At 40.6% G+C, this 27,758-nt stretch overlaps 2 protein-coding genes and 1 pseudogene across 8 annotated transcripts in view; 1 reads left to right on the forward strand and 2 right to left on the reverse strand.

Moving 5' to 3' along the window:
- The window catches only part of DAP3 (death associated protein 3), a 29,063-nt gene extending 18,179 nt beyond the window's left edge, over positions 1-10,884 (reverse strand). Inside the window, exon 1 of one of the 4 annotated variants that reach the window (XM_033414650.2) lies at positions 10,564-10,884. In XM_033414650.2, the coding sequence (XP_033270541.1) occupies positions 10,564-10,568 (5 nt within the window). In that variant the 5' untranslated portion in view covers positions 10,569-10,884. The remainder of the gene's footprint in view (positions 1-10,563) is intronic. The other 3 variants (XM_033414649.2, XM_033414648.2, XM_012538560.3) reach the window with 3 other exon arrangements.
- Positions 293-10,555, reverse strand: LOC117198370 (40S ribosomal protein SA-like; annotated as a pseudogene).
- A 238-nt stretch (positions 10,885-11,122) lies between the features above and the next one.
- Positions 11,123-27,758, forward strand: part of ASH1L (ASH1 like histone lysine methyltransferase) — a 214,309-nt gene continuing 197,673 nt past the window's right edge. For 2 of the 4 annotated variants that reach the window (XM_004284597.4, XM_049701610.1), the window contains exon 1: positions 11,187-11,773. The gene's annotated coding sequence lies outside the window, so the exon portion shown is untranslated. The other 2 variants (XM_033414639.2, XM_033414638.2) reach the window with 2 other exon arrangements.

Raw genomic sequence — 27,758 nt, forward strand, 5'->3', positions numbered from 1 at the left:
TCACAGTAGTAGAATATGAATTATCAGAAACTGTAAAAAGCCCAAATGTCCATTGATAGAAGAGTGGATAAACGGAGATATGGTCACGCAATAGATGCCATACAAAAGTAAAAAGAATAAACTGCAGTTACATGTAAGACATAGATGGATCTCAAAAACTAATGCTGAGTGAAAACTGTAATATACAGAATGATAAAATTTATATGAAACTCAAAAACTTAAATCCTAATTATCTGGAGAATACACATATATGTAATAAAACTGAAAGAGAAAGGCAAGAGAATGATAAGCACACATTTAGAATAATGCTTACCCTTAGGGAAGAGGTAAAGGGACAAGATTGGGGCAGGTCACACAAAGGAATTGTAATGATCTATTTCAAATGATGGATAATAGATATGAGTATTTGCTTTATTATTTTTATACCATGTGTGCTATATTTATTCATTTGTATGTTAGAAGTATTTAACTAAAAAACCCTAATCATGTGGGAGCTAAAAAATGTTTAAAATACTTAAATGCAACTCTCAATATTCACTAGTAGACAGCATAACTAAATCAAATCTCCAGGTAATCACCTACTTCATTTTGGCTAATAATTTTCACCTTACATCCAAAATCTTTAAAGCAGCAGCAACAACAGTGTTACACCCATTTATTCAACAGTAACAACAACAACAGAGTCGCACCCATTTATTCAACAGTTACTGAGCACCTATTATGTGCCAGGGCCTGTGAATAAGATGGTGAACAAAGCTGTTCAGTCCCTGACCCAACAGAGCTTATAGTATGGTTAAGAGATGACACAAACTCCTCTGAATTCTATCTCCTTTTAGTTTTCAAGTTTACTATTTCTTTTAGAAACTGCTTATTTTCCCATCAACCTCTTTCCATTTTAAGAGTTTGTGGAAGAACAGCTTAAGACCACTCAGTGGCTGTTCCTACTCATTCAGTGGCCTGAGCAGTGGGAGCTGCAAACCAGTCTTCAGTGGCAGGCTGAGCACTCCGGTCTTCAGCAGGGAACTGCTGAATAGGCACAGGGAGCACCTGCACACCTTCGGACCAGTCTGCCGCCTCAGGTTGAGCAGCAGTGAACTCAGGAGCTGGAGCAGCCCATTCACCCTGAAATTCCTCCTTGGTCACAGTCTTCTCAGCTGCCACCTGCTCTTCCTTTTCAATCTCTTCAGGAACTCTGTGGAAGTAGAGATCAGGCATGACCTCCTATGGGTGTTCACGGGAGATGGTGCCACGCATGCGCAGAACTTCACATCAGACTCACTGAGTGAGCTCCCTTGTTGTTGCATGGGATGGCAATGTCCACATAACGCAGAGGAGAGTCTGTGTTACACAGAGTAATGGTGGGCAGGTTAATGTAAAAGGCCTCTGTGAGAGACTGGTCAGCCCTGGGATCAGTAACCAACCAGAAGCCTCGGCTCCTGGAAGGCTGCCTGGATCTGGTTAGTGAAGCCTCCAGGAGTGAAGCGGCCAGCAATAGGAGTAGCTCCAGTGACAGCAGCAAACTTCAGCACAGCTTGCTGGAGGATATGACACTGACATCAGCTGGGTTTTCAATGGCAACAATGGCACCAGCTGCCAAGAGAAGCTTCTCTCAGGTTCTCTTCAGATTTATGATGTAGATGCCATCACTGTTCCTTTTGTAGATGTACTGTTCCATTTGGAAGTCAAGGTTGGTGCCACCTAAGTGGGTTCCAGCTACAAGAAATTTGAGGACATCCTTCTCCTTCATTTGCAGGACATCAAGGGCTCTGGACATTGTGAAAGTTTCCCTTTAAGTTACAAGGGAATCCAGAACAACACCGTACGGACCCCATCTGGGTAGCGCAGAAAAGGCAAGTTTACTTTTTAATAAAGATGCAAAGCATTCCTTAATTCAGTCATTCAAAAATGTGTTTTGTGTTTTCACGTGCCCACACTATACAGACTACACAGTGGTGAACAAGACTGGCACGGTCTCTACTGGCCTGCCTCACATTTACATGTGGGATTGCAGGGCTCCTTTGCTGTGTTTGAAAACCAAAAGTTCTAGAGCAGCAGTTCCCAAAATGAGGTTGGTGAATACTAACTAGTCATAAAATGCACCAATGTTCTCTGGCCAAAGAAATTTGAAAATGCTATATAGTTATTCACTTCTTGAATAATTATAATATATGCACATATTCACAAATTTAAAGGCTTTGGGGAAAACTATAGTTAAGAGACTTCATTTTAATCCAATTTACTTGGCCTTGGAACCCTTGGAACTTCCCTTGTTGCAAAATACTATTAATAACATTCTCTTGGCTGCTAGTGGAAGGGCTGCTGCTGTGCAGTAAGGTGGCGACTGTGAGCATGTGCCCAGGCGTGAGGATGAATTCTACTAGGCCACAGGCAGGGTTGAGGTCCCCTCTGTTCCCTGTTCTTCAACGGTTCTCCTTTGTTCTGCCTTACACTGCCTCTACTGCTGTCCACCACTGTCCAACGCCCACCACCACCACCTGCTGCCTAATCCAACCGTGCAGAGAAGAGCTAACAGAGCAAGTCTAAGCCTGCTGTCCTTAGAAAGGCCTGGTTGCAAGTTTGCCCTTTAGCTGGTGTCTCAGAACTTGGATTTCAGGAGAGTTCCCACCATTCCCAGAACTGGTAAGAGTGGGTCACTGTGCCTCAACTATTTATACAAACAACATGGTTTACATTAAACACCTGCTTTCCTTCTGAGAGTCTGGAAATTTACTACATGCGAGGCTGATAATGACTATATGACCAGCCCCAATAGAAACCGTGGGCACCGAGACTCTGTTGATAGTTTCCCTGGGTGGCAACATTTCACGTGTTGTCACAAGTTTTTGCTGAAGGAATCAAGTGTGTCTAATGTGATTCTACTGGGAAAGGACTCTTGGAAACTTATACCTGGTTTCCTCCAGATTTTGCCCAACGTGCCTTTTCCCTGTGCTGATTTTGCTCTGTATCCTTTTGCTGTAATAAATCATAGCTGTAAGTAGGACTATGTGCTGACCTCTGAGTCCTCCTAGGGAATCACAGAACCTGGAGGTAGTTTTGGCAACGACTGACACAACCACCCAGTGCCCAACACTACCCAGCATCGATCTCTACCTTATACCCACCATCACCTGGTACCCAACACCACCATCTTTGACCAGCTCAGTTTTCTTAACCCCAGTTCTTCTCAATCCTCCCCTATTTCAATTACTTCAACTCCCTGCCTCCAACACTGTCCTCCCCGATCCGTGATCAGCTAACTCTCATACCAATTCTAACCCTCTGTATCAGCTGATTTCCAACCCTAAGCCCTCTACCTAACCTCAAGTCTCCCAACTTCCGAACTACTCAAGACCCCAATGCCACTCCAACAGGATCTGGCCTACCCAACCCTGCTCCCTAGATCTTCTCAATGTGCCCTAGTACAACCACTGTTATGAGACAGCTGTGGGCTGCAGCTCTGGAGGGAGGTAGTGTCCTAGAAAGAGTGGGTGACATGGTCCTGAGGTCACTACTTCTTCCTCCAGGTATGCCTGTGGTCATTGAGGCCATTACTCTGGCTATGTTTTAGAGATTATGGGAAATGCTGGTCAGGAAAATGTGACTAGCTTTCCATCTTGTATCCTGTCATCTTGTATCCATATTACAACATTGGGTCTACTAGCCTCCATCCTTGAACTTCTCCAATCCATCCTTTCCACTGAAGTCTGGCTCTTAAAACCCTTCAATATTTTCCTACTGCTTTTAAAGGTAAATTACACACATACACACACACACACACACACACACACACACACACACACGGCTTATATAACAATAACAGAAGATACTTTAAGAAAAAAGGGGGGGGGGTGAATCTCAAAAGTCTGATCTCAAAGCAGACAATCCAGACTAAACCACATTTTCCATGTTCTTTAAAATATCTATAAGTAGAAAAAAATCCTATTGACAGGCCAAATGAAAGCAGAAGAATGGAATATTTGCTCATTCTACATTCCAAGACATATACAAATCAGGGCACTGCAAGAAAAAGGTTCAAAGCCACTAATACTATGAAAAAATTGAGTAATGATTTCTCCTTTCGGTTTTTTCATATCCTTTGAATGTCGATTTGCAGAGTACAAGTTAACCACATTGTAACTGGAAGGCAGATAAAGGACAGGTTTCCTATTAAAACCGACTGATGGGGCTTCCCTGGTGGCGCAGTGGTTGGGAGTCCGCCTGCCGATGCAGGGGACACGGGTTCGTGCCCTGGTCCGGGAGGATCCCACATGCCGCGGAGCAGCTGGGCCCGTGAGCCATGGCCACTGAGCCTGCGCATCTGGAGCCTGTGCTCCGCAACGGGAGAGGCCACAACAGTGAGAGGCCCGCGTACCGAAAAAAAACAAAAAAAACCAAAAAACCCCACTTCTCTAATATTGTTCAACTGTCATCATTCTGAGACTCTACCTGTTGTCTATTTCTACTATTTCAAGGAAGCAGAGTCCTCCCTCCAATCCCAGTCATTCTTTGTTTAAAGGGTGGATAGGGACTTCCCTGGTGGTCCAGTGGTAAAGAATCCGCCTTACAAGGCAGGGGATGCGGGTCCGATCCCTGGGCAGGGAACTAAGATCCCACGTGCTGCGGGGCAACTAATGCCGCGTGCCTCAACTACAGTCTGCGAGCCGCAAATTACAGAGCCCATGCGCTCTGGAACCCACACGCCACAACTAGAGAGAGAAAACCTGCATGCCACAACTAGAGAGAAGCCCGCACGCTGCAACGAAGATCCCGCATGCCACAACTAAGACCCAATGCAGCCAAAAATAAATAAATAAAAAATAAATCTTAAAAAAGAAAGAAAGAAAGTGTGGATAAAACAAATCCCAGAGACAAATAATTCCTTAGTCTTTAAACCCTTTGAAGTGTTTTCAGGTACACTTGTAAGGGACATTTACTCACTATTGTATTTAAAGTTCTGTCACTCTTCTGACAAAACTTTCTGGCTAGTGTTAGAGCTCTCTTTCTTTAAAAAGAAAAAAAAAAGGTACTGTCACATAGGCCAAGTGTACACTGAAAAGGAAGTCAGAAAAAGCCTGTACCAAACTTAGAAAGGTATCCCAAAGGCTATATGCTAACACTTCAGTGGTCACAAAAATCATAGATTATTTTTTAAATTAAACATTTACTATTGAGATATTTATATATTCACAGGCAAGTGAAAGAAATAATACATGTTCCATGTATCCTTTACCCAGTTTCCTCCAATGGTAACATCTTGCAAAACTATAGTACAATATCACAACCAGGATATTGACCTTGATACAGTCAAAATACAGAACATTTCCATCACTTTAAGGATCCCTCATGTGGCCCTTCTACAGACTCCAGCACTTCCCTCCCACAACCCTCCCATTCCTTAACCCATGACAACCACTAATCTGTTCTCTATTTCTGTAATTTTTTCATTTCAAGCATGTTATATAAATGAAATCATATGGTATGCAACCTTTTAATATCAGCTTTTTCCATTCATCATAATTTTCTGGAAATTCATCTAGGTTGTGTGTTACATGCATCAATAGTTTTTCTTTTAATCCTGAGTACTATTGCATGGTATGAATGTGCCTGTTTGTTTAACCATTCATCCATTGAAGGACATCTGGGCTGTTTCCAGGTTTTGGGTATTAAGAATAAGCTGCAATGAAACATTTGTGTACAGATTGTGTGAGGAGAATCAAATTCTTCAGGTTAAGGTGATCTAGTTCAAGAACTGAATTAATGCTACAATAATCTGAATAATAATAATAGTATTTTTCAGAAACAGGCTCTATATTAAGCAATTTATAGGCACTGTCTCACAACACAATCCTATGAAGTAGATATTACATCCATGTGAAAATAGGGATGGACAGACTAACTTGCCCGAGGGTATATAGCCTAAAAGTGACAGTTCTGGAATTCAAACCTATGTTTGACTCTGCAGCCTTTGCCATTAGTCACTGTGTATATTGTATTATCAATTATCAAGTGCCTGAACATTTCCACTGATGGGGAACTCACAAAGCAGTCCTGCTTTTATGTAAAGTTCTTTCCCAATCTGAGGTGAAATGTCTCCTTGTAGCTTCCATTCACTATCCCAGCCTTTCTCTTTGGTTTTACAAGCTACCTTCCATGTGATAAACTGAAGGTAGTTATGTCCCCTATTTTTTCTTTTCCAGGGTAAATGTCTTCAGTTTCTCAAAGCAATCATCATACAAGTCCTTTATATTACTCATCAATACTCTTCAGCTATCATCTATCTTTTTTTAAAATAAATTTATTTATTTAATTTTTGGCTGCATTGGGTCTTCACTGCTGCACGCGGGTTTTCTCTAGTTGCTGAGAGTGGGGGCTACTCTTTGTTGTGGTGTGCGGGCTTCTCACTGCGGCGGCTACTCTTGTTGCGGAGCATGGGCTCTAGGCGCACGGGCTTCAATAGTTGTGGCACACAGGCTTCAGTAGTTGTGGCTCGCGGGCTCTACAGTGCAGGCTCAGTAGTTGTGACGCATGGGCTTAGTTGCTCCATGGCATGTGGGATCTTCCCGGACCAGGGCTCAAACCCATGTCCCCTGCGTTGGCAGGCGGATTCTTAACCACTGCGCCACCAGGGAAACCCTCACCTATCGTTTTTAGATTTTATATTTTCAAGAGTAACTATTTTGTTATTCTATAACACCACTGTTTCATTGACAACACAGCTTACTAACATCATCAGTTCTTTCTTTCTTTTTTAAACAAATATTATTATCTAACAAAATCGCAGCAGCCCTTTTAATGGAAATTGTCAAGCTGATCTCAAAATTCATATGAAAATGCAATGGACTCAGAACAGTGTATAAAACGTTGAAAAATAAAGAACAAGGTTGGAGGGCTCACATTCCTGATTTCAAAACTTACAAAGCTACAGAAATCAAGACAGTGTGGTATTAGCATATGCCTATAGATCATATATGTCTGACCCATATGTCTACAGATCTATGGAACAGAGTTGAGAATTCAGTAATAAACTCTTATATCACAGTCAGTTGATTTTTAACATGGGTGCCAAGAAAATTCAATGGGAGAAAGCACATTTCTTTTCAAGAAATGTTGCTGGGACAGTAGAATATCTACATGTAAAAGAATGAAATTGGACCCCTACCTCACATCACACACAAAAATTGACTCAAAATACATCACAGACCTAAATCAAAGTGCTAAAACTATGAAACTCTTCAAACACATGTAGGAATAAATCTCCACGACCTTGGATTAGGCAATGGTTTCTTAATGATGCCAGAAGTAACAAAAATAAAAAAAATAGATACTTGGACTTCATTGAAATTAAAAATTTCTGCTTCAAAGGATACCATCAAGAAAGTAAAAGACAGGAAATCCTATGGCAGTCCAGTGGTGAGGACTCAGTGCTTTCATAGCCAGGGCTTGGTTCAATCCCTGGTGGAGTAACTAAGATCCAGCAAGCCTCTCAGCGTAGCCAAAAAAAAAAAAAAAAAAAAAGAAAGTAAAGGACAACCCACAGAATGGCAGAAAAGATTTGCAAGTTATATATCTAATAAAGGACTTATATCCATAATATATTATAGAAAGAACTCTTTACAACTCAACAATAAAAAGAAAATGTAACTCAAAAATGGGCAAAGAACTTAAAGTTTCTCCAAAGAAGATACACAATGGCCAATAAGCACATGAAAAGATGCTCAACACCATTAGTCATTAGGAAAATGCAAATCAAAAACACAATATGCTACCACTTCACATTCACAAGGATAGTTAATATCAAAAAGAACAGACAATAACAAGTAATGGGGAGGATGTAGAAAAACTGGAATCCTCATACATTGCTGCTGGAATTGTAAAATGGTGCAGCCACTTTGGAAAACTGTTTGGTATTTCCTCAAAAGTTTAAATGTGGATTTACCAAATGACCCAGCAATTGAGTCCAAGCTCGCTCTGCTCGCTGCATGACAGGTCAACAAGTCGGAGACAAGGTGTTGAGGCAAGGAATATGACTTTATTCGGAAAGCCGGCAGACCAAGATGGCAGACCAAAGTCTCAAAATAACTATCTTATCCGGGTTTGGATGCCAGTTTCTTTCACAGCACAGAGAAGGGGAGGAGATGACGAAGTAAAAAGGCCATAAGTTTTGCAAATATCACCTGGAATGGCCAGCCTCGGGGAGGGGAGGTGTTAATTTCTTCTTTCTTGTAGCCATCCACAGGTGGACAGGGGCCGGATGTTTCCCTGAACAAACCAAATGTTTCCCTTTGGTTTAACATTCAGGCATTTGGGGCCGGTTCCCCGAGGCAGGCCATTATGTATAGACAGTATCCTTTTAGTGAACAACAACAGCGGAAAACAAAGGTTAAAGTAAAAGAAACAGATCCAACATGCACTGCTGCTGTAACAAATTACCACAAACTTGGTGTCATAAAACAACACAAATTTGTCATCTTAGAGTTCTGTGGTTTAGAAGTCCAAAATCAAAGTGTCGGCAGGACTGTGTTCTTTCTGGATGCTCTAAGAGAGAATCTGTTTTCTTGACTTCTCTAGGTTTTAGAGGTTGCCCTTTCATCTTCAAAGCCTACAACAGTTGGTCAAGTCTATGTCCTACTGCCTCACTCTGACAGAGTCTCTGGTCTCCCTCTTCCACCTTTAAAGAACTCTTGTAATTACAGTGGGTCTACCAGATAATTCAGGATAATCTCCTTATTTTCAGGTTAGCTGATTAGTAACCTTAATTTCCTCTGCCATGTAACATAATGTGTTTACTGGTTCCAGGGATTAGGACACGGACATCTTTGGGGAGGAACCATTATTCTGTTTTCCATACCATCCTTGGTTCAAATAATTCAGGGTTCATTCATTCAATAAGGTCATTTTATTGAGCACTTAATATATTTTAGTCTCTGGTAGGCACTGGAGCATAAAAGAACTGAATACGATCTTATTTGTCTATAGTTAGCTGACAATTCATGAATCAGTGCAGTTACCCAAAGCTAGTTAAAGACAGAGACTGTAAGTAACTTTCTTTATATACAAGTGTAGTGGAATTCCATTAAAGGTGTTTTTTCTTTTTAGCATATGCAATTATGTTGCTAATGAGAAATTTACTATGAAGGCAATGTGGTATAGTGAAAAAAGTTAAGTTTTTAAGAGACAGGCAAATTGAAGTCTAAAGACAGTTACCCAACTTCTTTGAGCCTCAGGCTTCTCATCTGTAAAATGGGGGTAAGATGATCTATTTCAAAGTGTTGTATAAGGATTAAACAGGAACACAAGTTCTCTTGGCATGGTATTCCACAAATGTTAATTCTCTTTCTCCTCTCATATTTTAAGTATCTAACATTCATTTCAACATTTCCATGACTTGCTTTGCACTAGACTACAAAAGAATATAAAAGAAACGTTACATAGTCCCTGACCTCAAATTAAAAATGTTCTTGGTAGGGTAACACACCTGCATACATGACACAATTAAAAAAAAGATCAATGGCTCCTAAATGGCTCCATGAAAAAGTTGGGACTTAAGGTTAGGAAAAGCAAATATATAGTGAGGTAATTAAGGCGGATTTCGCTTTAAAAAAAAAAAAGCAAACAAATAAAACCTGATCCATATTTTGAAATATAATATGTTAAGGGGGAAATTTAGGAGTGTCTACTTGAACTTTAGAGCTTGAATAGGCCTTTGAGATTAAGCTAGTACAGTGATTTTCAAACTATTCCCAAATCCCTACAAGTCCACAGATGTGAAGGAAAAGGGAAACCCAAGTGGATCCCTCACCTAATTTATTCAGTTTACCCACTGGGTGAAACTAACGATTACTAGAATAGAAGAAAGCTTTGGAATTATCTGTGGATTTTAATAGTCCATAGTTCTCCTGAATTCAATCATCAAGAAAAAGTAAATGTTCATGCAGAGTTTTGCGAAACAAGTATCAGTAACCACGGAAATCTGACAGACCTAGTTTTGCACTGTTTTACCAACGATTTGGAAGAATAGAACACAAACTACCAATTACACCCACAAACTTTATCAACATCAAGAGTAACTGTGAACGATAACATTAACTCTCTGCACTTTCCCTGTGCCTAGGAGCTAATTCTACTTTACACATATTTTATTATTTTACCACACACCAACTCTGAAGGCAGATTTGGAGTTAACTAATTTTTATGTTCAGTTTTTCGTTTCTTGTTGATAAGGAACTAAGAAGAATAACTTTCTGAAGGACACACAAGACACGGAAGATCGAGTCCAAACCTCAACTTGAAATATATGGTGTCCTTATCCTCTAACATAAGGCTGCCTAATGAGGTTGAAAATGCATCATCCATCCACGAGGTTTGTGTAAAAGTGCACAAAAACATCACCGCGTACAGACAGTGGTGTAAAATTCGAAAATCTAAGCTGGGTTTTAAAAAAAAAAGGAAGAAAGAAAAAGCCGACCACTGAGCCGGTTCCTTCTTGGGTCCTAGGTCCGCAACACAGAGCCCGGAGGGAAGCCCCCTAGGAGGGTTGCCGGCCCTACTGTCCTCACTCCCTACCTCATGGAGGCTGGGAGTCCCGCTCCTTTCCCTCATGGGTACAACCCCCGTGCCGGTTCACTTCCTCACCGAGAGTCGCGGACCAGCTCTCCCGACCCGGTAAACCGCAGACACTGTCAAGCGCTGGCTGTTCGGCGATCGTCCCGCAGCAGAGACTCAAGCTCGGGTCGTACGGCAGGAAGCTGCTCAACGCGCAGCCGCCGCGGCCTCCAACCACCGGCCAGCGGAGGGGCGCTAGGCCGCCCCAACCAGCTCACTGCGGCCAGGACGAGGCAGGGGAAGGGAGCCGCGGCGTCGCGGCGCCGCGGCCAGCGAGGTAAGTAGTCATAAGTGTCTATCCGCCACTCGGGGTAACTCCTGTCCTAACGGCAATCTCTGCCGTCTTCGCCTGTCGTTTTCTCCCCCGCTTCTGCAGCCGACAGGAATGGAACAGTCCCGCGGGGGGATTGTGGGAGGCGCACGCGCGAGGGGTGGAGGGTTTGTGGGGGGGGGCCGGCGGAGGAGGAGGCGGCGGCGGCAGTGGCGGCGGTTGGTGGCAGTGGGGGCGGGGAAGGGGGGGAGGAGAGGAGAGGAGGTGGAGGAGGAGGCTTGGGCTCTCGCTGCCGAAGGTACGCGTGAGGGCCCGCGGTGGAGCTGGCTTGACAGGGGCCGAGGGGAAGTGGGGGACTGTGCGAGGAGGCGCCCCAGAGCGAGTGCGTACTGGCTGGCGGGCGCGCAAGGCGGCCGAAGGCGGTGGTTGGTGGGAGCAGCGAGCGACGAGCCCAGATACACTCTGGCGCGTGCGGGCGGCCGTGCGCGCTCCGCCGCCCGGGTCGGGTGAGGGGGGAGGACGAAGGGGGAAAACGCGAGGAGGGAGGAGTGGGAGGTGGGGGGGCACGAGGCGCCCTTCGCTCCCTCCCTTCCAAGGAGCTGCCGCCGCCGCCGCTCTGCCGCCGCCGCTCCCGCCGCCATTTTGGGTTTGCTTTGCGGAGGGGGAGACGATCCTCGTCTCGGTTGCGGGACCCGCCTCCCCTTAGTTTCCCCCGCTTAGCCCCACGCCTTTCCCCTCTCCTCTCTCGCATTTCCGCCAGTCCGCTCACCCGCTGGCCGCCTCCTGACAAGCGGGAGGGATCCGCTGTGGACCAAGGGAAGCGGAGGAGCCTGGTGGCGGCCGCCCCCTCTTCCCCACTTCCCTGCACTCTCATCTCTCTCGGCCTCGGCCTCTGACACGGTGAGTAGAACCGCCTGGGGAGGCCTTTGGGCCTAGGTACTCCCTCAGCGACTTAGTCCTTGGCTTCCTGGGAGCTACTGTTATCTCCCGGACCTGGACCTCCGGGAGAGCGGTGGTAAGGATGGGGGAGGGGAGAGTAGGAAAGGGGATCCTGAGCTTACCGGGAAGTCCCTCCTGGCGGGGGTGAAGGGGTGTCCCTGACAGGCGGACTCCTGGCTTGGGGGAGGGGGCGGGAAAGTAAGCGAGTGGAGGCGGAGTCGGCTGTGCCCCTGACAGGTTAGTTTGTTGTGGAGGTAGGATTGGGGCATCCCCCATAGTCCTGTTTGTTTCGTTTAAGGGATAAGAGCGGCAGGAGGAAAGATCTTCTGAGGGTAGTTTACGTGTACGATCAGATCTGTGGTGTCCCTGACACGCTGAACTGTATGTAGGAAGGATAGAATGATCTCAGTGTTACAAGTTTAATAAATGTTACTGGCTAATTTGTGCATTGAAAGACATGTTTTTGGTCTAGAAGACAGATGGTATGTTGGTGTATAGCGGCTGTGTTTGTGTGTGTATGCGAGGAAGGAAAGTGTTCCGGAAGAGTTTGCTTGTATTTGTATAAGTGTAATGGAGTTCCACTTATAAGTTAGTTTATTTTAAAAATAAAACTTGGGGTGTTCCCTGCTGGTTGATATGTATGTGTATTTTAGGGTTTGGGAGTGCCTTAATACTTGCTGGGAAAGAGAAGTCATGGCAGTATTTTAGAAATACAGCATGTAAATGTGGGGTCAGGGATGGGAGAAACTTGTCATAGCCAGTTATTCTTAAGAATAGCCTGTTCCTCAGAATAGGGTGAACTGTGTAGATGTGAAGGCCCAGAACATTTTTACTTGAACAATTACTATGAGGGTATAAAGAATGGATGGCCTTCTTGTTGATCTGAGTTTATATTAACACTTTATAATGGAATAAAGCTTTTTTATTGTTCAGAATGCTCTTGCAGTTTGTTTGTGATCCTAAATAAATCTCTGTGAAAATGGTGGGATGGGTGTTTCCTCCCATTTTACAAAATAGCAAATTGAGGCATAAAGAGATAATTTTTCCAATGTCATGTGTTAAATTGGTGACAAACTTGGGTCTATAACAGATATTTTGACTACTAATTCAGTAGTATATTCACCATACCATGGCGTCTCGGGACGTCTTTGTCAGGCAGATCTGAGTTTATTGGAAAGATAGGGGCATATTGACTGGTTGGATGGTATTCGGTAGAGATCAGTTGTGTCAGACAGAACATAGGTTGTCCTTGCCAGGTTAGCCCGTGAGAAATGGGTATTCCATGACTCTGTTACTTTCTGCTTATGGAGGAAGCATAGCATTTCTGACACTTTAGCTTGTATATTTGAGGGAGGCATGTTTAACTTGTACCATAGCAGCTGCATGGGGGCTGACAGCTTAACTTTAAGGGAGGAAGGATCTTCTTTCATTCATTCAACAAATATTTGTTGAATAACTCTTCAATAAATGCTCCCTGCCTTGGGGTGGGAATAATCAAGGTGACCCTGTTGAAACAGCCTGGGTACATATGAGGGGATTTGTCTTTGACAGTGATAAATATTGAGACAGTGATACGTATTGAGTCGAGTGAGGCTCACAGGTCAGTGTGGAGTTGAAACTAGAAAACCTTCCTAAAAAGCCTATTCAGTTTGGAGGGAATTTAGATCTTCCAGACATTTTAATATGGAAGGATACAGGTGTATTTAAGCATCTAACAGGGTGACCAGTTTGTGGTACAGTGTGCCACCTTTTGCATTTTCTTTTGGCATTTCCAAGTAAACTGTTTTTGGGATCTGGAATTGTTGATGTTTGTGCCTGTGGATATTGGCACTTTTTGGCTTGGCTGAAGAAATTCTTCCAGAGGCTAATTTTGTACTAAGGATCCCCTCTATGAATATGAGGGAAGAATACTTGAATTAAGCCAACTTAACTATTTCTTGGAAAATGGAATGTTTTTGATTTGCTAGATTAGCAGTTCTTAAAAGTTTTTTGGGGTCACTTATTCTTCTGAGAATCTGTTGAAAAAACCCTCACTGTAGAAAATGAGCATGAGCACAGTCGCACGAATTATGCATACAAATTTCAGAAACTTAAATTATAGTGAAGTATTGATAGAACCAATTTATATTCAGGTCTCATTTAAAAGCTTTTTTTAAAAAAAATAGCTTTGTTTGGGGGTAGAGATGTTGGTACGAGTTTCAGGTGAGAGGTTCTTTGACAGTGTTTGAGCATGCTGACGATAAGGAGAACTTTAAGATCTTTGTTTTTTATTCTTTGTTTTTTATTCTTTATTCTTTGCAGATTGATTTCTCCAGTGTTAATACATGATTCTGAATTAGGTGATAAGAGAATGTAACACAAATGTTTATAGCTTTATTCTTTTTCATTATAATAATTTGTATTCTCAAACTCATCTCTTTCCAGTTTTGCATTGGGACTGAGGTGTTTTGAAGCTCATCTCCTGACATTTATCTTAGTTATAACAAACGTTATTGAGTTATTTTTATGCAGGGGACACAAAGATGAATAATATATGGCTTCTGTCCTTGAAGCTATTCTAATCCTGTTGAAGCTATGAATTGCGTGATAGTGGGGGCTTTCTAAAGGGCAAGGTGGATTGAAGCATGTTCCTAGAAGTTGAGATTTCATGACTTAGTTGCAGAGAGGTTTTGCTATTATTCTTAGGAAGTTACAAAGTCTTCACATTCTGTATGCAACTTTGTAGCTTAAAAAATGTGTTTTAATATCATTTGATATTTTGGGATGAAGAAACTCTGGTTTGAAAAGGAGGCAAATGTTGGTAGCATTCCTGATCTTGTCTTGGATATATTTCTATAGTGAGTTTATGTAAAAAGGTCTTAATGTCATTTTGGATATGCATGTATATAGACAACACTTCTGGGATGAAATCCAGTAGCTATTTGACAGACTACCCATGAATCTAGTACTGAAAATTAAAAGTAATTACTGAATTTTTAAAGAAAAGAAATTCAGAAAGGTGTTTTAATAGTACAGATTACAGGATTCAGTAAGATAATGGAGATATCTTAAGAAAAATGGTCTGATTGTCTCTTTATTGTCATGTCCTCTGTGTAAGAATGTCATGTAAATTTGTGAAAAGTTTAATACTTTCTGTAATTTTTAATTTGGGTAGTTGGTTCATGGGTTGTTTTTTTTTTTTTTAAATAACATGTCATATGTGTGTGTAGTGTGTCTATATCTGCATATGGATAACATATGTATATAGTCTCCTATAATGTATGAGATACTTCACAATTTAAAAAAACAATGCTTGCAATAATTACAAAAAATACACAGGATCTTTAAGGATCGAGAATAGAAAGTGATTTTCATGTCCTATTCTTGAGTTGTATTCTAAAATGTGGAGTATAACTTCCCTATATCTTGCTAATAAGCACTGTGTCTTTATAGTATTAGCAGTACCACTTGAGGCTTTATTCTAAGTCTTCCATGCCTTACAAATAAAGAATCTGGACACATTCAGTCCTGCCTAAAATGATCTACCTGCACACAGTGGAAAAGTTTTACCATATGTGTAGGTGGTGCGTCTCCATTAAATAATTTCATATTCTTGAGTTATGCATGTTGATCTGAGTGTTTTAAAGGTAACATAACACCTTATATTACTTTATATTATAATCCACTGTGAGGTCTGCTTTGTGCCAGCCTTTCCAGAAGCATGAGATATCTTAACCCTGGCTATCATAAGAGAGGGAAACGAAAGTAGTTTTTGTTTTGAGCTATATTGCTAGTCTTTTTAAAAAAAAGCATCCTTCTTTAAATTACTTGTAATTTATTTGGTTTATATTCTTTCGTTTGGAGAGGTTAGATTTTCATACTTATGATTTGTCGTCTTAGTTAATGATAATTGTCGTTTCATGGTTTAGAAATCACTTTCTTAAAAAAAAAAGAAATCACTTTCTTAGTGACTGTCTCATTGGGGGTGTTGATGGCAGTGTGTTTTTTTTTTTTCCTTCTATTTTTTGGCCACACCACCCAGCTTGAGGGATCTTAATTCCCCAACCAGGGATTGAACCTGTGCCCCCCGCAGTGGAAGCTCAGTGTCTTAACCACTGGACCATCAGGAAGTCCCGGCAGTGTGATGTTGACACAACATGATAAATTATGGCTTCAAGTAATGATGAAATTTAACTAATAATCTTATTGCTATTTCAGAGTTCTGTTTCCTTCATTGAGCATCTAACTTTTTTATGTTTGAAGAGTGTATAAAATTTTGTTTTTAGCATTAATAGTTTTTGCTTTCCATAGTTTTTAGTCATTTGCTCTCAGACATATGCAAGTTGATGACAGGAGTGTATACTTTTTTTTTTTCATTTAATTTTGTTCCTTTTTTTAAGTGTGGAAAATTTCTAACATATACAGAAATGAAAAGAGTAGTATAGAGTTCTCATGTACTTAACATCCAGCTTCAACAGTTATTCACACCCAGTTATCACACTATATCCCATCTACTAGCCTCTCTTCCTCCTCCCTCGCTTTGCTTATTTTGAAGTGAATCTTCCAGATGTTATATCACTTCATCCATAAATTCAGTGTGTACATTCTTTTAACTCTTAAGTGGGGGATTATTTCCCCATAGTTAGGTTTATATAACTTTTCAAATAAACTATCTGATGATAGTTGGAACTTCACTACTCATACCAAATACTTGCAATCTGTATTACCTGTCAATAGGAATTCCCTCTGCAAACTAAAAGAAACGAGCTGAACAGAAATTTACCTCACTGTCTTTAGATGTTTGCATTGAAAAATGCAGTTAGTTGCTATGTTTCCTAGAAAAGTTTATCAGCTTTTTTCAAACACACGAGTGAGAAATAATGTCTCTTAGTTCTTTTGTTTGTTTTGTTTTTTTAGTCATAGTGACAAGATGCTGAAAACATTTCCTGGTTGCTCTTGGTTCCTCTTGATTTTCTAACTGGATCTAGTTACCACAATGAAATCAGATGATACTGGTGATGTTGAATAGGTGCTGAAATTGGTCTAAAATCAACTTGCTTTATAAAGAGAATGAAATACACCTTGTTTTGAGTTTTGAAATTCTGTTTGTGGATGTTTGAAAATACATATCAAAAAAACCCACAAAATACATTTCATTGCTTAAACTGCTAAATATGAACCATGTTACAGAGCATGGTTATGATGAGTAGAAATACTGTAGAAAAAGAAAGTAAATATTCCTATTGAGTTATGAAGATGAAACAGAGTATAGAGATTTGAAGTGGTTGCCAGTAAAGTAGAATATAGATGTATATCCTTTCCTTCCAGAAAAGGCTGACAGATGAATGTGAATTCCATCACTAATGAAAATTTGGTCAACTTATCTTTTGTTACTTCTTTTGTTATAGTCCCACAGTAAATAAATCATGAATCTTTGACTTAATCTTATTGTTTTACATTTTGTTCTATCTTTTCTACACTTGATACCAAATCACTCCTCTCATTCAGTTTTTTTTTTTTTTTTTTTTTTTTTTTTTTTTGCGGTACGCAGGCCTCTCACTGTTGTGGCCTCTCCCGTTGTGGAGCACAGGCTCCGGACGCGCAGGCTCAGTGGCCGTGGCTCACGGGCCCAGCCACTCCACAGCATGTGGGATCTTCCCGGACCAGGGCACGAACCCGTGTCTCCTGCATCGGCGGGCGGACTCTCAACCACTGCAACACCAGGGAAGCCCCTCATTCAGTTTTATTTGTCCTAAGACCACAGGTGGACAGTGTGTCAGATTATAAAGGAGCTATATCATGGCTTCTTGGTGTAAATGACATTGAGAATGTGGTAGAGACATTCCTTATGATAAGGTTTCTTAAATTCAGCACTGCTGAAAATGAAAGCCCTAGAGTTTAAATAGTAACATTTAAAGCTTAACAGGGCTTAATGGAAAGAATTTAAAAGATTGTCTTCGAAAGAAAAACTACTAATTCTGACATTTGAGAAAATGGAGGAGTGAATTAATCATGTATAATCATTATGGGTTGAACAATATTTTATATATATAATATATATATATATGAGGATACAAAGATTGGAGAATAAGAATCTCAAACAAGTAGAGATTCCATGTATATGATTGATAACTAAATGGTAACACAAGTTGGAAAGTTAAAGTTTAGGTGCAGAAGCGTATCAAAGAAAAAAGAGCAATCACCTTAAGACTGCAATTAGTTAGAGATTTAAGTTAATTATAAAAATAATTCTGAGTGTGTGTTTAAGGGGATAAAACCCCCTCAAGTGTAGAGCAAATCAGCGTTTAATTTCTTCTGAACAGTAATTCTTCTGTTTGTCCATTGATTCATCCATCATTCAACCAACTAACATTTTTTCAGTACTTACTCCATTAGCATTTCTGTGCTTAGGTGTTGGGAAAAAAATTAGGATTTTTTTTTGGTTTGTTTTTTGCCTGAAGCGAGTTGTGAATCTAGTAAGAGGAACATCATGTTAACAAACTTAATATATGATGTAATACATTTCTCCCAGGTAGAGAGGGGAGAAAGTTATTAAGTCTGTGGGGAGAAAGGAAAGGTTAGGGATGGCTTCTGACCAGTGGGAAGAGACAGGTTTTAAAGGATAAATATGAGTTATTCAGTAAGGTATAGCAAGAGCATTCTAGGTAGAGGAAGATCATCTGCAGGGGTATGAAAGTGAATATAACATAGCAGAATGAGTTCAGGGGACTGTAATTTGAATCACTATAGAACTTTCCACCCATTCCCCTATGATTTCCTGTGTCTTCAGTGCTATATAAGGTTGGCCTTTGTGCTTAGAGATCATCAAAAAAATAAAGATTGAACTATGTTCAGTACACTCTACTTACACAAAATAGTATATTCTTACAGTTAAAGGTAATTTTAACAAAGATTCAAATGAAGAAAATAATTGGTTCTCTTTTAGTTACTCAGAAAATTTTTACTAGAATACACTCCTTCAGCATTTTAATTAATCGGACCTTGTCTACAGTAGTTACCCAGGCAAATAAAATAATGTGTAATTGCTTTTCTTAATAATGAAAAATCTCCCAGCCTCCACATTGGTATATTTCTCCTCAATTTGTTGCAAATTTCAAATAGTGGTTAAGACTGTGGACTCTAAAATCTGATTGAGGGATTTTCCTGGTGGTCCAGTGGTTAAGACTCTGCGCTTCCACTGCAGCGGGCACGGGTTCAATCCCTGGTCGGTGAACTAAGATCCAGCAAGCCACGCAGTGTGGACCAAAAAGAAATCAAATTGAGTACGCTCAGATTCCAGTTTTGCTACTTACTATGTAACCTTTAGCAAAATAATAAAATACTTATGGTCTTTGGTTTCCTTGACTGTAAAATGATGGTAATACTTATAGCAAAGGATTGTTGGAGGGTTGTATGAGATAATATGTGTAAGTTCTTAGCTTAATTTGTGTCATGTAGCAAGTGCATAATACAGATTTGCTATTATTTCATTTCCTGAAAAGAGAAATTTTTTAAGGAAAGCAAATGACCTCCCTTATATATATTTCCTATAGGAGGTAAGAATATGTAAAATATATTTGTGAAAGTGTGTATAAACAACTTATTTACATGTATACATGTTTTTTCCTGATTCTTGGTTTATCTTATTTTCCTCACATGTGAATTCTACTTTTGTTTTTTTCCACTTAACTCCAGGTTAGGTGTTTGTGTTTGGCTTCATTTTACCTTCTTACCAAATCAAGGATTTGTCTCCAAAGTGAACAGGAACATACCTCACTGTGTGAATATTTTGGGGTGGAGAACCTTAAGTCTTTGAACAGAATTGGGTTTAGTTATGACAGTTCTCTTTTTAAAGCTGATCACAGGACTTCCCTGGTGGCGCAGTGGTTAAGAATCCGCCTGCCAATGCAGGGGCTACGGGTTCTCGCCCTGCTCTGGGAAGATCCCAAATGCTGTGGAGCAACTGAGCCCATGTGCCACAACTACTGAGCCTGCGCTCTAGAGCCTGTGAACCAAAACTACTGAGCCCATGTGCCACAACTACTGAAGCCCACACGCCTAGAGCCTGTGCTCTGCAACAAGAGAAGCCACAGCAATAAGCCCGCGCACCGCAACGAAGACCCAACTCAGCCAAAAATAAATAAATAAATATATTATTTTTTTAAAAAGCTGATTAGTATTTCCTTTGATTTTTAGGAGCCCAGTATAGTCTTCTAAAGCAGAACCCATGTCTTTTATTAAACCACCTCATTTGATTGAGAAAAAAGACCAACGTGTATTCACTGAGTGATTATTATGTGCCAGGCACTAGGATACGGTCACGAACAAAATAAGGTCCTTGGGCAGTTTCGTTTTCCTTCTCCAGGACAAGATCTTTCAGTATTGATTTAACATATTGCTACCATCATATTACATGTGGTTCAAGCAAAACTCGTTCTTAAGGTATAGTAAAGATTTCTTGGGATACATTATTTTATGCCAGAGCAAACCAATTCTAGGAAAAAATCTCTAACTCTTGAGGAATCTTTATCATATGCCTGTGGTTTATCAAGGCAGTCCATTGGACAGTTAGGCCTTTGGGGTATCAGTGGGTTAAGTCCTCTGTTCAGAGTCAGATAAAAACCATCATTCTGCCTCCTGTGCCTTCCAACAGAAGGCGTTCAACAAGTATTGATTGTATACAGTTGGCCCTCCATATCGTTCTGCATCTGCGGTTTCAGCCAACCACAGATCAAAAATATTTGGGGGAAAAGAAATTCCAGAAAGTTCCAAAAAGCAAACATGAATTTGCCTCATTCCGTCAACTATATAGCATTTACATTGTAGTATTTACAGCTATTTATGTAGCATACACATTGCATTAGATATTATAAGTAATCTAGAGATGGTTTAAAGCAGCAGTCTCCCACCTTTTTGGCACCAGGGGCTGGTTTCGTGGAAGACGATTTTTCCATGGATGGGCTGGGGATGGTTCAGGTGGTAATGTGAGCGATGGGGAGTGGCAGATTAAGCTTTGCTCACTCACCCGCTGCTCACCTCCTGCTGTGTGGCCCGTTCCTAACAGGCTGCGGACCACTACGGGTCTGCAGCCTGGGGGTTGAGGACACTTGGTTTAAAGGATAGAGGAGGATGTGCTTAGGTTATATGGAAATACTATGCCATTTTGTATAAGGGACTTGAGCATCCCTTAGGTTTTGGTATGTGTAAGGGGTCTTGGAACCAACTACCTGCAGATACCGAGGGAGAACTGTACTTTATGCCAAGTACTGTGCTAAGCCCGGGGGATAGAGTAGTGAATAATGATAGGCAAGAATCACTGCCATCATGGTACTCACTTTCTAGTGAGTGGTAATATAGATATTGTATACATGGATATGATGTCATAGCATTCCAGTGATAAGTGTTCTGTTTTGTTTTTTTACTATTTATTTGGCTGTGTCGGGTCTTACTTGCAGCAAGCAGGGTCTTCGTTGTGGCACGCAGGATCTTTTAGTTGCGGCATGTGGGCTTTTAGTTGTGGCATGTGGGATCTAGTTCCCTGACCAAGGATCAAACCCAGGCCCCCTGCATTGGCAGCACGGAGTCTTAACCACTGGACCACCAGGGACGTCCTTCAGTGATAAGTGTTGTAAAGGAAATGTAAACAAGGTAAGGGGATATTAGGTAGTTAGGGAAGTCCTTTGAGGCAGTAGTATTTGAGCAGAAATCTGAATGATACGAAGGACCCCATGAATCTATCTGGGGCATAAGCATAAGTGCTGAGGCAGTAGTGTGGTGTATTTCAGAAATGGGAAAGAGCTGGGACAGAGTAAACAATGTAGGGAAGAATAATAGAAAATAGGGAAAAGAGGTAGCCAGGGCCTAGATAATGTAGGGACTTTTAAGACTTGACTAAGGGTCTAGGTTTTATTCTGGACTTGATAGGAAGCTCTTGTGGGGTTTTGAGCAGGGAAATGACTTGGGCTAATATATACACTTTGGAAGGCAACAGTAATGCAACCAGAGTGATCAGTCAGTAGGAGGTTGTGATATTTGAGGCAAGAGATGATTATGAGTTGAACCTAAAGTGTTATCAGGGAGATGGATTTGGGGATATATTTTGAAGGTAGTAGGGAGGATAACCTGGATTGGATGTGTGGTCTGAGTAAAAGAGTAAGTCAAGAATGATTCCAGTGATGGCCTTAACATTTGGATGCTATTTACTGAGATGACGGACACTGGGAGAAGCAGGTTGCGGGAATGCAGATATTAAGTTTGGTTTGGATATACTGACTTTAAGTTTTCTATTAAATGTTTCTGGTTGAGATATTGAGTAGGGCAGTTGGGTATCTAAGTCTCAAGCTTGGGGCAAATATAAATTTGGGAGTTGATCAGTGTAGAGATGCTGTTTAGAGCCATGGGACTTCATGAGATTACCTGGATAGTGAATGTAGAGAAGAGATGAAGTTCTTGGACTGAGTTGTGGAGTATTCTTGACACTTACTAAAAATGCCAGGGTTGAAAGAATCTTTTGATAATTTTAGGGATAATACTTTGCTGACTAAGAAAACCTAGCAAGTACTAACTAGTCAAGACATAGAGACAAAAATAAAATGGTTGAGGAACAAGTTGCTATTCTTTTATCTGTTAAATAGCTTTTTGTGTCGCAGAGCTCAGAACACTCATTTTATGTGAAATTAAGAACCAGAGTGCCTATTTCTACTTGGTTACTCTGAAAAGATGGCCAGAATAGTCATTAGCTTCCTAGATATCTGTTGTGGAGGGCAACATAAGGTAAAACAAATAAATACAAGTTTATAAAGTAATGAATGAGGTGTCAAAAGAGATGAAGCTGCTTACTCATTAACAACCATTTCTAGCTTTGAAAATTTACAGAGTAAAAATGAGATCAAGCTGTCTCCTAATTTCTTATGTAGCCTATCATTGGGCATTGTTATACCTTCCTTTTATTAAGCTGGTTTTTCATCTGTGCACTTAATTAGTCAACATACCTAACCTGCTAGAATACATTTGTAAGATGTAACTAATACTTGTAACTCTTAGGGGCTTAATATCATTTAGGTCGACTTACTGCATTTTGCAGGACATGTTTTTCTGGATGTGGGTAAAGATCTATGTAAATACATTTGAGGTGTCAGAAATTGGAAGGAACAGAAATGACAGACAACAAAAGCAATCACAGTGTATAGGTTTTTTGTTTTGTTTTGGTTTTTTTTTGGCTGCATTGGGTCTTCGTTGCTGCGCGTGAGCTCTGTCTAGTTGCAGTGAACGGGCTACTCTTTGTTGCGGTGCCCAGGCTTCTCATTGCTGTGGCTTCTCATTGTGGAGCACGGTCTCTGGGCACGCAGGCTCGGTAGTTGTGGCTTGCGGGCTCTAGAGCGCAGGCTCAGTAGTTGTGGTGCATGGTCTTAGCTGCTCCACAGTATGTGGGATCTTCCCAGAGCAGGGCTCGAACCCATGTCCCCTGCCTTGGCAGGGGGATTCTTAACCACTGCGCCACCAGGGAAGTGCCTATGTTTTTTGTTGTTAAAAACCTATCAGGAACCCTCTTAGCTAATGCATGAAACATATCCTCTTGCTTGAGCACATGACTTCACACTTGCCGATCCGCCTCTACCATTAGGAAAATGTAGGGCCCATCTGTTGAATTGGCACTGTGCCTAAAGGCTGGTAGTTTTGGACTTCGTCAGTCCAGGAAAAGGAATTAATTCCAGAACATTAAGGGGAAACTTTTCTAGTAACAACATATTCCCTGGAGTTTTTCTGATCTCTTGTTGCTGTTTTACAGAAATCACCAGAGAATTAAGGATCCATATCATGTATGGATCCTAAGTCTAAGTCAGAATTATCATTTGTATATATTAGAGAGCCTGTTCTCTTCCATGTAAATGGTGTCCTTAAGAAAACATTAACAAAAATTTCCAGATAGTTAGAGGCAATCTTCTTAAGTAGAATTGAGATGTTTAAGAAAGTAGTATGATTGGGATTCAGATAAGCCTCGAAAAATATTTCTAGATGAATCTGTTCCACACAAATTTGGAAACTATTGACTGAGACTTAGAACTAGGTGATTAAAAGTGGCTACCTCCAAGTTTCTTGTTTCATAAGCATCTTAATTATGAATGTTATGGAATGACAGTTGCATTATTTACTTGTTCTTCAACAGGAATTGCATTTAAAAATGGACATAAACTCACATGGGATGGTGGTGGTTAGATGGTGGTTTAAGTAAATCTTTGCTGTACTGTCTGTTATCTGGCCACCTTCTTTTTCTCTTCACCATTTTTATAATGCAATAATTTATGGAGAATCATTAGTTAAAGCAACATACCAATGTTAGAATGGCAGACTGGGTATAAGAAAAGTAATTCTCCAAAATCAGTAAAATGGCAGCAAAGTGATAATCGTGACCCACCCTGATTGGCTTCCAGCATACAGTTACCAAGCCTCCCTAGCTATATCCCACACACATCTCTGAAATGCATGCGATTTCTGAATCCAAACCTGACCTTGTGCCTTGGCAGGACACACTCTTTAGCACTCTTCAAGATCCTGCCTACCTCTTTAGCTTTGTGTCTCACTGGGCTTCCTACCCTTGTGCTTCAGCTGTTTGGAACTGTCATCATTCCCATACACGGTTCGTTTATATCTCCATGACTTTCATGTTCCTCCCAGTGCCTGGCCGCTTAGAGAACACCCACCCAACTTCTGAGACAAAGTTCAAGTTGATGCTGTGAAGCCTTACCTGGGCACCTCCCCTCTTTTGGTGAACAGTATGCACTCATTTGTCTTTGGCATATACCTAGGAGTGGAATTGCTGGGCCACAGGGTAAGCATATTTTTATCTTTAGCAAATACTGTCAAATGGTTTTCCAAGTTGATTTTATGACTTTATAACTTTATCAGGCTCTACATCTTCCCCAGCTTTTGGTGTTGCCATTCTTTTAAATTTTAGCCGTTTTGGTGGGTAATAGTATTTCATTGGTATTGATTTGCATTTCACTGATGACTGGTGAGTTTAAGCAACTTTTCATGTGTGCGTTGGATGTTTGGACATCCTCTTGTGAAGTACCTGCTCTTAATATATATTCTGAATGCAATTCCTTTCTCAGATATATGCGTTGCAAATATCATCATCCAATGTATGGCTTCCCTTTTCACTCTCTAGGTGGTGTCTTTTGATGAACAGAAGTTCTCATTTTTCATAAAGTCCCATTTGTCTTTTTTTTTCCTGATCTAGTTTGAAGAGGCATGTAGTTGTGGGTAGGAGGAAATGGAGAATTACTTATTAATAGGCATAAAGTTTCTGTCAAGCAAGATGAATAAGCTCTAGAGATTTATTGTATAGCATTGTATGTATAGTCAACAATAGTGTATTGTACACTTAAAAATTTGGTAGATCTCATGTTAACTGTTCTTACCACAATAAAACAAAGTAATAAAAAGATAAAGAGGTGTGTAGTAGGTGGCAGTCTATTGAATGGAAACAAAAAGGAGAGGAATATATTAAGGAAATAGCTAGTCAGTATTAAGATAATGGAGTTAGAAAGTACATCCAAAAGCTCTTGGGTTAGTTTTCTCAATTTCATGTATATATGAACAAGACTTGAGAGGTGTGTGCTTATGGTACTTATGTATATTTCAAATCTTTTAAAAATATGTTTTTATTGGATTTGTGTTTAATTATAAAACTTACACAAATTCTGTAACAGGGCAAGGAAAAAAATATTTATAAACAAGATTTTTCCCGTTTACTTCCAAACCTTTTCCCCTAAAATAACCAGTGCTATCAGTTGATGTATAATCATTCATATTTATTTCTATGTGCATACAAATACATATTTTTTTCTACTCTTTACAAATATGAGCTCATGCTTGCATTTTTACTTAAAAATAGCATACATGGCTGTATATTTGTGTGTGAGTATATATATATTTAACTGTTTTTGTGTATGTAGCACATCAAGGACTGCTATAAGTATCCTTTTATTGGTGCTTTTATTTTTCTATGATAGAAAAGATCACTTTCCAAAATGATGGTGGCCACTAGTGCCCTCTTTCCCACCTTGCCAGTATTAGTTGTTATCAGTCTTAAATTTCAACCAAAGTGATGAGTGAAAAATATCTTAATTCACACCTCCCTGACTACCAGTGAGGTAGATCATCTTTTTATGTTTCTAATTATTTCTGTGTCTTCTGTAATTGCCTGTGCATATCTCTGTATGTCTTTTCTTACGTACTGCTTTATAGAATAACTTTGTATGTTAGAGATATTAATCCTTTTTCATGTTCATTATATTTTCTCCCAATCTGTTGTTTGTCCTTGATTTTGTTTACATCTTACATCACGGTATATAATGCTTTTATGTAATCAAATTGGTCACTTTTTTTCCTTTATGGTTTCCTGATTTGCTTAAGGTTTCTCAACCATAGGCTATAGAAATATTCACCAATACTCTTCAAGTGCTTTTATTTGTACATGTAGCTCTTAAATCCATGAGGAAATTATTCTTTTTTAAATTAATTAATTAGGCTGCATTGGGTCTTCGTTGCTGTGCCTGGGCTTTCTTGTTGCAGTGAGTGGGGGCTACTCTTCGCTGCAGTGCACAGGCTTCTCATTGTGGTGGCTTCTCTTGTTGCGGAGCATGGGCTCTAGGTGCACAGCTTCAGTAGTTGTGGCATGCGGGCTCAGTAGTTGTGGCACGCGGGCTCAGTAGTTGTGGCACACGGGCTTAGTTGCTCCGCGGCATGTGGGATCTTCCCGGACCACGGCTTGAACCTGTGTCCCCTGCATTGGCAGGCGGATTCTTAACCACTGTGCCACCAGGGAAGTCCATGAGGAAATTACTCTTGTGTTTAATGAGGAATGGTTCTAACTTTGTCTTCACCAAGTAGATAATCAGTTAGGTCAACATGCAACAAACATATATCAAATAACTCAGCTTCTTGCCATATTGAAATCTGTTAATTGAAAAAGGTTTTTTCAGGACTGCCACTAGTCCATAATCTGTTTTTATGTAAACTAGGAAGGGAATCCCTTCCACAAGAAACTTTATTTTGATCCACCAGAAAAATGTTAAATAGCTTTATTGAGATATGATTCATGTACTATACAATTCACTAATTTGAAGCATACAGTTCAGTGGTTTTTAACATATTCATATAGTTAATGCAACCATCTCCACTATCTAATATTAGAACATTGCATCTTGGTACCCATAGTCACTCCCCATCCCAGGTATTCCCCTTTTACCCTAGCCCTAGGTAACCACTAATCTACTTTCTGTATGGGTTTGCTGGGTTTGGACATTTCATACAAATGGAATCTTACAATGTTGTCTGTTGGAACTGGCTTCCTTCATTTAACATAATGTTTTCAAAGCTCATCTATGTTGTAGCATGTATCAGTACATCTGGCCCTCCATATCCATGGGTTTCACATCCGCACATTCAACTAACCATGGATTGAAAATGTTTGTTGGGGGGGGCTTCCCAGGTGGCGCAGTGGTTGAGAATCCACATGCCAATGCAGGGGACATGGGTTTGAGCCCTGGTCCGGGAAGATCCCACATGCCGTGGAGCAGCTAAGCCCATGCGTCACAACTACTGAGCCAGTGCTCTAGAGCCCACGAGCCACAACTACTGAGCCCACATGCCACAACTGCTGACACCCGTGCGCCTAGAACCCATGCTTCACAACAGGGGAAGCCACTGCAATGAGAAGCCTGTGCACCGCAAAGAAGAGTAGCCCTACTCGCCGCAACTAGAGAAAGCCCGCGTGCAGCAACGAAGACCCAGCACAGCCATAGATAGATAGATAGATAGACAGACAGATAGAAAGAAAGAAAGAATGTTTGGGGGAAAGAATTCTGGAAGGTTCCAAGCAGCAAAACTTGAATTTGCTGCACACAGCTATTTATACAGCATTTACATCTTATTTACAACTATTTATGTAGCATTTACATTG

Source organism: Orcinus orca, chromosome 1, assembly GCF_937001465.1.
Source record: "Orcinus orca chromosome 1, mOrcOrc1.1, whole genome shotgun sequence".
Classification (NCBI taxonomy): domain Eukaryota; kingdom Metazoa; phylum Chordata; class Mammalia; order Artiodactyla; family Delphinidae; genus Orcinus; species Orcinus orca.